General features: G+C 46.5%; 1 protein-coding gene across 2 annotated transcripts in view; it reads right to left on the bottom strand.

Annotated features, from left to right (window-relative positions):
- Positions 1-552: 552 nt before the first annotated feature.
- LOC138581420 (cytochrome P450 2D15-like) overlaps positions 553-12,637 on the bottom strand; it is a 378,802-nt gene continuing 366,717 nt past the window's right edge. For both annotated transcript variants that reach the window (XM_069652735.1, XM_069652736.1), the window contains one exon: positions 553-1,141. In XM_069652735.1, coding sequence (XP_069508836.1) covers positions 963-1,141 — 179 coding nt within the window. In that variant the 3' untranslated portion in view covers positions 553-962. The remainder of the gene's footprint in view (positions 1,142-12,637) is intronic.

Below are 12,637 nucleotides of genomic sequence, written 5' to 3'. Positions count from 1 at the left end.
GTATGACCCAGAGACCAGTGATTGGTTATTAGTAGAAAGTCAGTTCAGAAACGAAACTGTAACTGATTTTTTTTTTCTTTACTGAGGATTCCCAGCCTGACGACGGGGAATATTCATGAGCATGTGAATCCATGCCAGACCCCATGCTGGAGAAATGTTGTTGTGTCCCCCTGCATGCAATTTTCATAATTTACAAAGTTGAGTATAATTATAAAACCTAAATTAAGGCAAAATCACCTTTATTCTACACCTTTACTCTCTGCTGCGTAAAATAGAAAACGCTGCTTGCAAATTACACTTTGCAGGCAGCGGTTTATAATGGATTCCTATAGTCAGCCTGCTTGCTAGTTACCAGCTACAAATGTGAGGCGTAGTCCATAGGAATCCACTGGTTTTATGCTAAATGTTTTGCCGGCGTAAAAACCTGGTGCTCTTCCAAGACGGAGAATGAAGGCAAAGCAGAGATGCAAACTCTACTTTGTGCCCCGCCTACGCCTTGGAAAGCACAAAACTGGGGAACAGTGTTAAATGGTGACCATAAACAATTACACCTTGCTTGTACACCTCCATTTATTGCAGCACTCCATTGAAAATTACCCCGTGTGAGTTTTCCTTCTTTATTTCTCGTATTTTGGAATGCTCTTTCTAGGGTTAATAGTTACATTAAAGGTTATATAAGTATATTACATAACCATATTTGATTCATTAGATCAGAGTTTTTTTTCTTTTTTTTAACTGGCATCAGTAACCGATGACATGTAACAGGACTGCAATGTTTAAGAACTCTTTAGCTCCTAGCAAGGCTGGTTGCCTGGTGCCTGATGTGGGGGCTGGTGGAACCTAAAATTAAATTAGCAATCAAGCTCTGTACTTCCGGATGCAAAATCGTCAGGTAAAAGCAAACGGCATAGGCAGCCCAGCTCCGGGATCTTCGGAATGGTCGTGGGAGGAGTCTCCTCACTTTATCTCAGCTCGGCACAGATCTGGTAAGCGTGAGGGCTCTGTATATTTTTGTAGAGAGGGTCGTCGCGTGGCTTGGCCTGCTTCGCCGGTATGGTGAAGGTGAAACGCTGAAGGAAGGCGCTGAAGAAGAGGAAGAGCTCCATCCTGGCCAGCTGCTCCCCCAAACACACGCGGCGACCTGCGGAAGAGAAAGGAGAGGATGACAAGCCTGTCAGGGCACAATGCATGGGTAGCTTGCCTGGCACCTGAACCTCAGGGTCTCAAGTTCACTAAGATATTCTTTCAGCTTAGCTACAGACACGTGATACCACCGTCACGTGCAAAATTAGGAGCAGATAGCAAACACTTCAGAATGTCACAATTTTTCGAGCCCTGAAACACTTGTGTATGGGCGCAATACAAATAAAATATCATATCATATCATGGGGACATGACAGGGTATTGGGTTTTAATGAGTCACCTACAGAGTATTTCAGAAAACGTTGGTATGCTTGATTATAACTGGAAAAGAATGCTTATGTAATGGTGCAGAAAAAAACATGGGTATTTTACTTAATTTTACAGGTCTCCTCTCTTCATTACATGCAACTTTCTTGAACCATATCCTGTGACGCATCAACAAAGAAACCAACCCCTCAGCCCTTTTATCAGCTGACAAAGCCTGCATGAAAAGCATCAGATGGGTGACAGCCCCCTCCGAATGAATACACAAACCTGATTCATGTTTCTGTTTCAAGCCTGGATTCTGGATTCCAGGGACGTCATTTGGAGGACGCCATGGGGTGGCAACTGCGACCCATGGGGGCCACAGTTGCAAGCCCTGGGACTCCCTTGCGGCCCCAACCCAACTATTTTTTTTTGTTTTTTAAATGGGTGCCTCTGGAGTAGGGGGCCCTCCCGTGGCACAGGGACACCTGCCACACCAGGTCTGTCTGGTGGGTCCCTGGCCAAGTGCTCACCCATCAGGGGGAAGGCTGGGGTGGCACTCATGCCACGTTCAGCTCCAACCTCTTCTCCATCGGCTTCCTTACAACTCACATACAGGAACCAGGAAGCTCTCGCAGCTTTCTGGTTCCTGTTTGTGAGCAGCACGGAGGAGCAGAGGGGGCCTTGAAGGATGGGCCGAAGCTGCAAGAAAAAGGTAAGAAGGCTTTTTATTTGTAATATGTTGTGTGTTTTGAATGTGTGAAGTGCGTGTCAGATATATATATATATATATATATATATGTGTGAATGGTGGGTGAATGAGAAGTTATGTGATGTCTGTTTTTGAATGTTCTGCGCGTGTGTGTGTGCCTATGTAGAGAATGTAATTAGTGGATGTGAGAGAAGGTGTGAGTGACTGGTGGGTGGGTGAATGAGAAGTTATGTGATGTCTGTTTTTGAATGTTCTGCGCGTGTGTGTGTGCCTATGTAGAGAATGTAATTAGTGGATGTGAGAGAAGGTGTGAGTGACTGGTGGGTGGGTGAATGAGAAGTGATGTGATGTGTGTTTTTGAGTGTTCTGGGTGGGTGGGTGTGTGCCTGTGTAGAGAGTGCAATGTGTGGATGTAAGAGAATGTGTGTGTGAGTGAGTAGGGGTGAATGAGTATGAATGTGATGTGTATTTTTGAGTGTTCTGGGTGGGTGGGTTGGTGTGTGCCTGTGTAGAGAATGCAACAAGTACATGTAAGAGAAGGTGTGAGTGAGTGATTGGTGGGTGAACAAGCATACATGTGGTAGGGTGTGTTTGAATGTTCTGTGTGGGGTTCGATCTGTGCCTGACTGGTGAATCCAGTGTGAGCGAGTGCGAGAGGAGATGTATGGGTGAGGGACCAGTGGGTGAAATATTTGTGTAAGGCCCTGGGAGACTGGGGATCACTGGAGCATTTTTGCTACATCCTTTATTGACTTTGCATGTTTTGCTGGTATTTTTGGGCAAAGGCAAGTTCATGTGTGCCATTCGCTGGCTAAACTGGCATTTTGGTGCATTCAGTCTAGCCATTGCTTACTGTGGCATGACATTTATTACTCAGCATCTTGAAAAAAGCAAGCATGATAAGTAGTGTTACCTCGCTAGACTGATGTTTTGGCGTAGCGGCCTGTATATTCTTCACTGTAGCATGACTTTTTATTAACTGAGCATCTATGATGAATCAAGCAAGATACGTGTTCTTATGAGTCTAGACAAGCTTACAATGGAACCAGTTTGGACAGATTTTCCTATTGTGACCTCACTTTTAATGGCCAAAACAACGGGAGTATATACTTATATAGGCATAGCCAGTTTTCTGCCCAGTGTCAGTAATGATACAATAGAAACACATCATAAAGCGAACATAAGTATGGTCTTATATGGGAATAATAGCATATGTTGGAGCCAGCATGGAAATGTATGGGCAAAGCCAGCATACAAATGTTTTTTATACTGGCATATTTTGCAGGGACCGGCATGATAATTCATTGGGAAACGCCCTGTGCACTTTTGGTGACTGGCATCTATTGTACTTTTTTCATGATTCATCCTACACCCTACGAAACCGATTATTGGCTTTTTACCCACATTGCTGGCCTTTTACCTACATTTTGCCAGAAAGTGTGCTTTGTAATGCACCTTTTTAACCCATTATTCAAATCATTTACTCTGGGGAGGGAGAAGAATCCCCCCGCAGACCCCCAACCCATTTTCATTAGTTCGGGCTCCCTCGCTATGCTCAGTCGCGATCAAATACTTGTGGCAAATATTTAAACCCTCCAAAAGAACTCACCAGCCACCGCTGGTGGCTGGTATATTTGTGGACCAGGCACCGCCCTCTTCTCTCTATGTTACGTTAAAGATTTAAGCTTTGGTTGAAAAGCATATTTACTTCTTTCACTTGCAGCAGTGCATGCCCCTGCAGTGCAATAATCATTATGGACATTCCGCACACGTGGTGGTCCGGACCGGGGTGTGGCGTGCCCTGTACTTTGTTAATGAGCTTGTGGGGGCCCCCACAGCATGGCTCGCAGGGGAGCTGCCAAATTTTGTGGTACGCCATTGGGTACCACTGGCTCTGACAAAGGGGTAGTGTGCAGTGCGCACCTTGAAGTTTGCCAGTTTATCCCCGGTTGAGAAGCAACTCGTGGGTGTTGTCAATTTTAAATAACTGTCTGGTGCTATGAATTTTTGTGTGCAGCAATGATATCACTTTAAATTGTGTTTTTTTTTAAAAGTCCTCCAGCACCTCATTATTAGGCTTAGATACAGGAGGTATCTAGTTGGCCTCTGTGTAGTTGTGCTGCTGGGGAGTGACCTCTGCACCTTATGCAAGATATATGTACACACAAAAAAGCCTGCCTCAACGACAGTGGCTTCTTTTAATACAAATTGCTCAGAATAGGGCTGGCCCTGGAGATCATGGTCCAGACTAACACACCGCTAGTGAATCATAGAGCAGAGAACCAGCGGCTAAAGATGTGCTGCAAGTCATGGCACCCCTGGGATTCCAACTGTTTCGGACACATTAAAACTGTGCTTCTGAAGTTGGGCAATGTGTCCAACGATGAAAGAGGCTTGCATTGTAGTGATCCCGAAATCGGGTAAAGATCATTAAAAATGTGAAAACTATAGGCCGATATCGTTGTTAAATGTCAATCTTAAAATATTCACTAGAATAATGACTAATCGGTTGGGTAAGTGCATTGGAGGTTTGATAAGTCGTTCCCAAGTTGGCTTTATGCGTGGCAGATATGGGTATGACCACATTAGGACGATTATAGACATGATGGGACTCCCAAAGGAGAAGGTTAAGAATGCACTCCTAATTTTTATGGATGCAGAGAAGCCATTCGACTGAGTGAATTGAGCCTTTCTGGATCACACACTTCGCAAGATGGGTTTTGGAGATACTTTTTTGAGAGTCATTAGAAAGTTAAACTCGTCCATTAGTGCTCGGGTTTGGGTCAATTGCGTGTTGTCTTCTCCGTTTCTTTTGACGAGAGGTACCAAACAGAGCTGCCCGTTATCGCCTTCCCTTTTTAACCTTGCAACAGAGCCATTGATTGCATACATTAGGCAGGAGCAAAGACTCCAAGGAGTGGAATTCGGAAATAGCAAAATTAAAATTCTGTGTTATGCAGATGATATAACCATCATCTTGGCAAACCCGCTGGAAGGGAGTGAAAAACTACAGAACAAGTTACTTACCAAATGGCAAAGTTCTTTCGATTGGATGTTCCTCCAATGTATTCCACATTCTTGACATGTAATGTCCACAGCTGTGTACTTCTGAAACTTTTTCGGCCGAGGGCATCCTGTGTCGATGGCATCGGGTTGATGTCCCTCAAAGGCCTCCGTCGAGGGCGACGTCACCAGATGTTATAAATAGGACGCATGGTGCCCGTAGCCTCAGTTTATGTTTTTTCCTCCATTACGTGTGACATGCACCTATCCAATGCCTGCTTGACTGCACATAGCCTTGCGGAAACATAAGCTGCAATCGCATAGGAAATTCTCCAGAGGGGCAGGCTGGAAGGGAGATGTGGAATACATTGGAGGAACATCCAATTGAAAGAACGTTACCATTTGGTAAGCAACTTGTTCTTTGAATGGATTGTGTCCTCCAACGTATTCCACATCTTTGACAGACTCTCAAAGCAGTACCAGAAAGAAAATGGCAGAGGGAAAAGTATTTAGAGTACCCAATCAGATGGCGGAATAAAGAACTGCCTCACCAAACGCCATATCTTGACCATGGATCGGATGCAGGGAATAAAGTTTAACAACGGTGTGGATAGAAGCCCATGTGGCTGCATCACAAATATTCCCAATAGGAACTCCCCGTTGTAGGGCTGTGGAAGTAGCCACACCCTTAGTGGAATGAGCTCGCATCCCTTCAGGAGGGTCCTTACCCGCCAATCAGTAATATTCAGTAATGGTGAGAATAATCCACCTGGACAAGGTCTGTTTGGTAAAAGCCTGGCCCAAACAGTGTCCAGCATATCCCACAAAGAGTTGATTGTCCACTCCGACCCTGGACATCCTAGAAATATAAAAGTTCAGAGCTCTTCTAGGGTCCAACCTATGGAGTCGCTCCTCTTCCTTACCAGGATGAGAAGGAGGATAGAAAGATGGAAGAATCACTTTCTGGCTTAAATGAAACTCAGACACTATCTTAGGTAGAAAGGAAGGACGTGCCCTCAATACAAACCTATCCGTGTGAAACACAGTAAAGGGTGGCTTAGATGAAAGTGCCTGCAATTCACTCACTCTGCAAGCAGAAGTAACCGCTGCCAAGAAGACTGTCTTGAAAGACAATAATCTGAAAGGGCAAGAGTGCAAAGGTTCAAATGGAGCACCCATCAGGAATTTCAAAACCAAATTCAGATCCCAAACCGGCACCTGGAAAGGTGACGGTAGGAACACATTAGTGAGCCCTTTAAATTGTGAAATCAAAGGAATCTTAAAGTAAGAACATTCTTAGCGCTTGAAGATAGACAGTGTCGGCAGGTAACCTTTAATGGTACCCACTTGAAGGCCCCTGTGGGCCAAAGAAAGTAAGAAAGACAAAACCACAGGAATGGAACATTGAAAAGGATCAACAGTTTGTCCTCTGCACCAGTCGCAAAACATACGCCAACGGCAACGGTAAAGGGTTTTGTTGCTGGCCTCCTGGCCGAAAGCAACACCTCCAGCACATCATCCGGGAGGTCCCAATCTTTATACCTCAACCTTTCAGATACCAAGCGTGAAGGTTGAGAGTCCTGACCTCTGAATGGAGAATCTGAACCCCCTTGCACGAGAGCAGATCCTCTCGGTAGGGAAGACGGCGTGGAGGGCAGATGGACATTTCTAGAAGGTCCGGGTACCACGGTCTCCTGGCCCAATCTGGATCAATGAGGATCATATGGGTTCCGAACCTCCGTAACCTCCTTAACACTTGAGTAATGACGGGGACTGGAGGAAACGCGTATAGCAGTGGGAATGACCAATCAACTACGAATGCGTCTCCGAGGGCTCCTCCCGGAGGAAATTCCCTTGAGCAGAATCTCTTGCACTTCCGGTTGGCACTGGTGGCAAATAGATCCACTTGTGGGGTTCCCCAAAAGGCGAGGATCTGCAGAAGAACTTCCTGAGCCAACTCCCACTCGTGAGAGATCGAGCTCTATCTGCTCACAGCATCCGCCACTGCATTGTCCTCTCCGGCCAGATGAACTGCCGAGAGTGATATTCCTTGCTGGATTGCCCAGAACCAGAGCTGCATTGCCTCTCTGAACAAAGGGAGTGACCCTACCCCCCTTTTTTGTTGAGGTAATGCATGGCCACTGTATTGTCCATCATGATCAGGACACTCTTCCCATGCACAGAGGGCAGAAAAGCCTTCAGAGCCAGCCTGATGGCCCTCAGCTCTAACAGGTTGATGTGGAGTTTGGACTCCGACGGAGACCAACGACCGCTGGCAGTCAAGTCTTCGGCATGAGCTCCCCATTCTGTGAGGGAAGTGTCTGTCACTGCAATCACCTCCGGCCACGGTTGCCAAAATGGCTCCCCCTTCATCAGGTTCCCCTCGTTGGCCCACAGAAGATCCTGGGAGACCGAGATTGGAATCTGAACGGGATCCGACATCTTGCTTGAGAACTGAGATCACTGCATCTTGAGGATCCATTGCAGGGATCTCATCCTCAGCCTGGCCTCTGGCACCAGAAAAATGCAGGATGCCATGAGGCCGAGCAACCTTAAGAATTCGAAAGCCGGGATGGGCATGTTGAAACGTGTCCACCATCTGCACACTGTGATGAGCCCACACCTTGGGAGGCGAGCACTAACTCAAGGACGGGTCCAACACAGCCCGATGTACTGGAGCTGTTGGGAAGGTGTCAGATGCGACTTCTTGAAATTGAGGGACAAGCCAAGCATGTGGAGCGAGCGGCAGGTGAGACCGAGGTGATCCAATGCCGGCTCGGGAGAACACGCACAGATCAGCCAGTCGTCCAGGTAGGGGTAGATGTGAATCCCCCCTCGCCTGAGATGCTGCCACAACTACCAAGAGCATGGTGAAGACTGTCGGGGAGTAGGTCAATCCAATCGGCAGGACCCGAAACTGAAAGTGCGAGTCGCCAGCCGCAAACCTCAGGTACTTTCTGTGCTTGGGATGAATCAGCAAATGAAAGTAAGCATCCAGAGACACCAACCAATCGTGAAGTTGAAGGGCCTGGAGGACTTGAGAAAGAGTGACCATCTTGAACTTGTCCTTCCTTAGAAGGTTGTTCAACCAACTCAAATCCAGGATGGGTCTCAATCCCCCGTCTTTCTTTGGAATCAATAAATATGGGGAATAGCATCCCTTGTTCCTTTCCGCTACAGGCACCAGTTCTATAGCGCCTTTCTCTAGCAGGGTCAAGATTTCCTGCACAAGGAGCGGATCTGGAAGCTTCAAAGAGAGATCCCCCGGTGGATTGTCGTGAGGCCGGTGTAGGAAGGGAAGGCAGTAACCGTGGGCTATGGTTTCCAGAACCCACGCACCCGAAGTAATGGCTCTCTATTCTTCGAGATGCTGAGACAGTCTGCCCCCAACTGGCGAACCATGGGACATGGCCTCATGACTGTTTAGGCGTGGCTGCGGCAGCGCCTGAAGGCAAAGAGGCAGCTGCCTGAGTGGCTTTGGCACCTCTATTTCCCCTAACCACGGGTACTTTTACGCTGACCCTTTTGACTGGCGGCTTCTCTTGCACGAGAACAACCCATCCCTTTCTTCCCCTTCGAGACTATGCTCAGCCGCAAGAGAAACACAATTCCACAGAGTGTGTGAAAATCTTGCCAAGAAATAAGTGGAGTTGGCCGATTTCAGCACCATACTCCCTGCAGAAAACACCTTTCGTGCCCAACCGTTGAAGCGTTTGTCGTCCCTATCCGGAGGGATGGAAGGGTATGCTGCCTGCCTCGAGGTGGCCGTAGCCGCCTGAACCACCAAACTCTTGGGAGTGGGGTGGGATGAAAGATAGCTGGGGTCGCTAACGGAAGGGCGGTATTTCTTAGTTAATGATTTGTTAACTGCCAGAAGAGATTCCGGAGTCTGCCAAGCAGCCGCCACTCTTTTCTGCATGGTCAAATTAAAAGGTAACACCGGGTCAGAGGACGGACCGTGATCCAGAATATCCGTCAAGTGATCCTGAACAAAAGCCTCAGCAGGAGCTGACCAACCAAGATATTCCGTCACTCTAGCCATCAGTCTCCTGTAGGACGACTCAACCATGAGCCGCAGGCTCAGGCCTGCTAAATTCCACCTCAGGAGAAGTGTCTAGGCCACTAGCATCATGAAGAGATTGCCTTAACTCTTCCAATTGACTATCCCCTGAAAAGACAGGCGCCACATCAGACTCAACAGGGTCTAAATCTAAATCTGACCTCTCCTCCTCCTCATAGATGTCATCCAGAGGGAGGTAAAAGTCCTGTCTCGGACAGTCGAGGGTCTGGAGTCCTTAACAGGCCTTACAAACTTGGAAGTAGCCTTCCTTGGAGGATCCACCATACCAGGGATCTCTGACAGCAAGTACCAGCCAAAAGGCCCCGAAGGCAGCGATGGCACCGATGGTTTCGGAGTCGAGAGCGCCGACGGCTTCGGCTTTGGCATCGACAATGGTGCCGACGGCGCCGACGGCTGGTATGAAGGCAAAGCTTTGATGTCCATATCCGACGAGGATCCGAGCCCAAAGGCATACGAGCCACAGATCGAGGCCGTTCCTTGCCAGCTTCGTTAGACGGCACGGACGTAACAGTGTCCTGCAATTGGGAAATCACCAACATCTGCTCCCTGAAGGCAGCCCATTCCTACGGAGTCGAGGACTTTGTTGGACAAGCCACCTTCCTCGCAGCTCCATCCTCTGAGGAGGACGGGGAAGGCGACCAGTGACAGCCCCTTTGTAGAATGCCAAGACAAGGATGACGAATGGCGGGAACCACTCTGGAACCGAGACCCCTGGGACTCCTTCCGACGCGGAGAGTTGCCCCTCGAATCGTCGGTGGACATAACCTTGGACTTGGATTTATTGGAATTACTGGGTTTAGAACCCCTATCTACCTGAAGCTTTCCCTTACGCCCCCGCAGCAAGGCCTTAGCAGTCAGCGACTGGCATTTGGAACAGTCGTCGGTGTTGTGACTCTCGCCCAAGCACCACAAACAAATATGATGCAGGTCGGTAATCGACATCTTCGACTTGTAGTACCGGCAAGTCTTGAAGCCAGACCTTGGAGTCAGAGGAGTAGAAGAAGAAGACATATTCATGAGGAATATACGATGCATGCAGAGTCTCCGAAGCAAATACGTTTGCGGAAAAAATTGAACTGAGGCAAAGGGCGCCGTGCGTCCTATTTATAACATACGGTGATGTCGCTCTCGATGGAGGCCTTCGAGGGACATCGACCCGACGCCATCGACTCAGGACGCCCTCTGCCGAAAAAGTTTCCAAAGTACACAGCTGTGGACATTACATGTCAAAGATGTGGAATACGTTGGAGGACACAATCGATTCAAAATATATGATCAAGGAAGTGGGGCTATTATCTGGTCATAAGATCACCTGGGAAAAGACAGTGGTTTTTCCACTAGATGTTGCACAACCAAGGGGTGACATAGGTTTGTGGAATTGTCAGTGGCAGACGGGAGCAATTAAGTATTTAGGAGTCTACCTGGTTCATGCCTTGAGGAAAATAGTGGAATACAATGTCTCAAAAATTATAGAGATAATTAGGAGGGATATATTAAAATGGGGCCGATTACCGCTGGTGCTCTGGGCAAAAATCAATGCCACCAAAACGGTTATTTTGCCGAAAGCGCTTTACATTATTCAATCTATCCCTTTGAAGTTCACCAGGGAGATCATTGGTAGTATTGATAGGGTTTTTCAGAAGTTCCTCTGCAGGTGGTGGGGGCAATAGACCTAAAATCCCAAAGTATATTTTAATGCGCCCTGTGAAGGAAGGGGGTTTTGGATATCCTAATCTAACAAACTATTGCAAGGGTTTTTTTCCTGAAAAAGTCAGCGTTCTACTTTATTGAGAACGACAGTGACATGCCCTAGTGGCTGACAATTGAAAGAGAACAATTCTCACTGTATACTTTGCGTGACAAGTACACGATGTGTAAGATGCCAAATTCTACCGTAAAATTGCCCACAATGGGAACAGCTAGAGAGGCCCTGCAAGACTTTATGACTACCAGAGGGGAAAACATCTGGATTTACTACGATGCGTGGGGCTACAGATAGCGAAGAAGACCTTATGCTGGCAAAGTAGGGTCAAAAGAGGCATTTTTAGGATACGTGATCTATGGGAAGGTGGCCACATGGTTTAATTTGAATGGCTTAGAGAATCCTTCGGAGTAGGGGGCAGGGAAAGTAAGCGTTACAGGGACTTGAACTCTCTTCTGACTGATAGGCAGGGAATGCTATGAGGGAGAGACCTACGGTCTGTAATGTTATCTGTTCTCTTCCATGCACAGTGTCAACGTACATGAAGCTGATGCCAATGGATAATTTGCATGTAAAAGCATGGGAGAAACTGCATTGGGCTTTCGTGGAGGAAATTGGTGTGGATATTCCGGATGAGGAATGGGAAAATCTACTGCGTATAGGCGCGCAGTCACAGATGGATCTGGGCCTGAGGTATATTAGGCAAAGAATCCTCTGTAGACTATACTGGACCCCTGCGTCGATGGCCAGGCTAGGATTGTCTGATGATGATACATGTTGGGGCTGTGGTCTTAACGGGGGCACTTTGACACATATGCTGTGGGCATGCCCGAGAGTGGCTGCCTTTTGGGGTGATATCTTGGATAGATTAGACCTAATGTTGGGGAACACGCTCCCTAGAACCTTTAATTCGACAATTCTATTATCAAATATAGGGAGAGGGGAAATGGCCAGTATGAGAACAGAATGGGCAAATAGAGTTCTTGTAGTAGCTGCAAAGCAAATATTAAAAGTCTGGCAGTCAAGGAAAAAGACGAATGTGGAAGATTGGATGATGGATGTTCGTACTTTGACTATGAAAAAGTAATGCTTCAAAAACAAAAATGAGAGGAACATTATTTTCGAATTTGGGGTTTGTTTAATGAATTGTACAGCTAATGTTGCCTTACTACATGCGTGATTGTTTGAAAGGGGCAGATGGGAGGTTATTGGAATTTTCTGCTTAGTGTTGTGTGTTGAAGTTTGTAGGTGATGTCTTGTCTGTTGTTGTTGGATGTCTGAAGTACTGTGGTAAAATAGAGGTTTGTAATAATATGTTGAGGTTTGAACTGTATCTTTTAGTAATATTAAGATTAGTTATTTGAATATTGGGTATATCCTGTTTTTCAATGCATACCTCTGATATTATGTATATGTTTGACATGCCTTTCTTTTGTTTCATTTGTATTCCAAATGATAAATAAAGAGGATAAAAAATATACATATATATTTGTCTCTTTTTCACTTTATGAAACTTCAATTAAGCATAACCCAGGTGTAACTGTGTGTCCATTTTTTGGAAACACAAAAATCAAAACCTCAACATTTATTGACCAGTTATGGAAATGTTTCAATTGTGGATGTTTTATTTTATTTTTAAATGTTATTGCATGAAGCGCAAACCTAGCTCAAGAACAGCAAAGCGCTGTACAGAGTGTGGGTATCCGGCTTTTGGGCTGGAATCTTTTAACAGTAGCGCAGTACTGTGAGG

The sequence above is a fragment of the Ambystoma mexicanum genome, chromosome 3p, assembly GCF_040938575.1.
Source record: "Ambystoma mexicanum isolate Mex_15411 chromosome 3p, UKY_AmexF1_1, whole genome shotgun sequence".
Classification (NCBI taxonomy): Eukaryota; Metazoa; Chordata; class Amphibia; order Caudata; family Ambystomatidae; genus Ambystoma; species Ambystoma mexicanum.
Note: the sequence above shows the minus strand (reverse complement) of the source record. Positions and strands in the feature narration are given on the sequence as shown.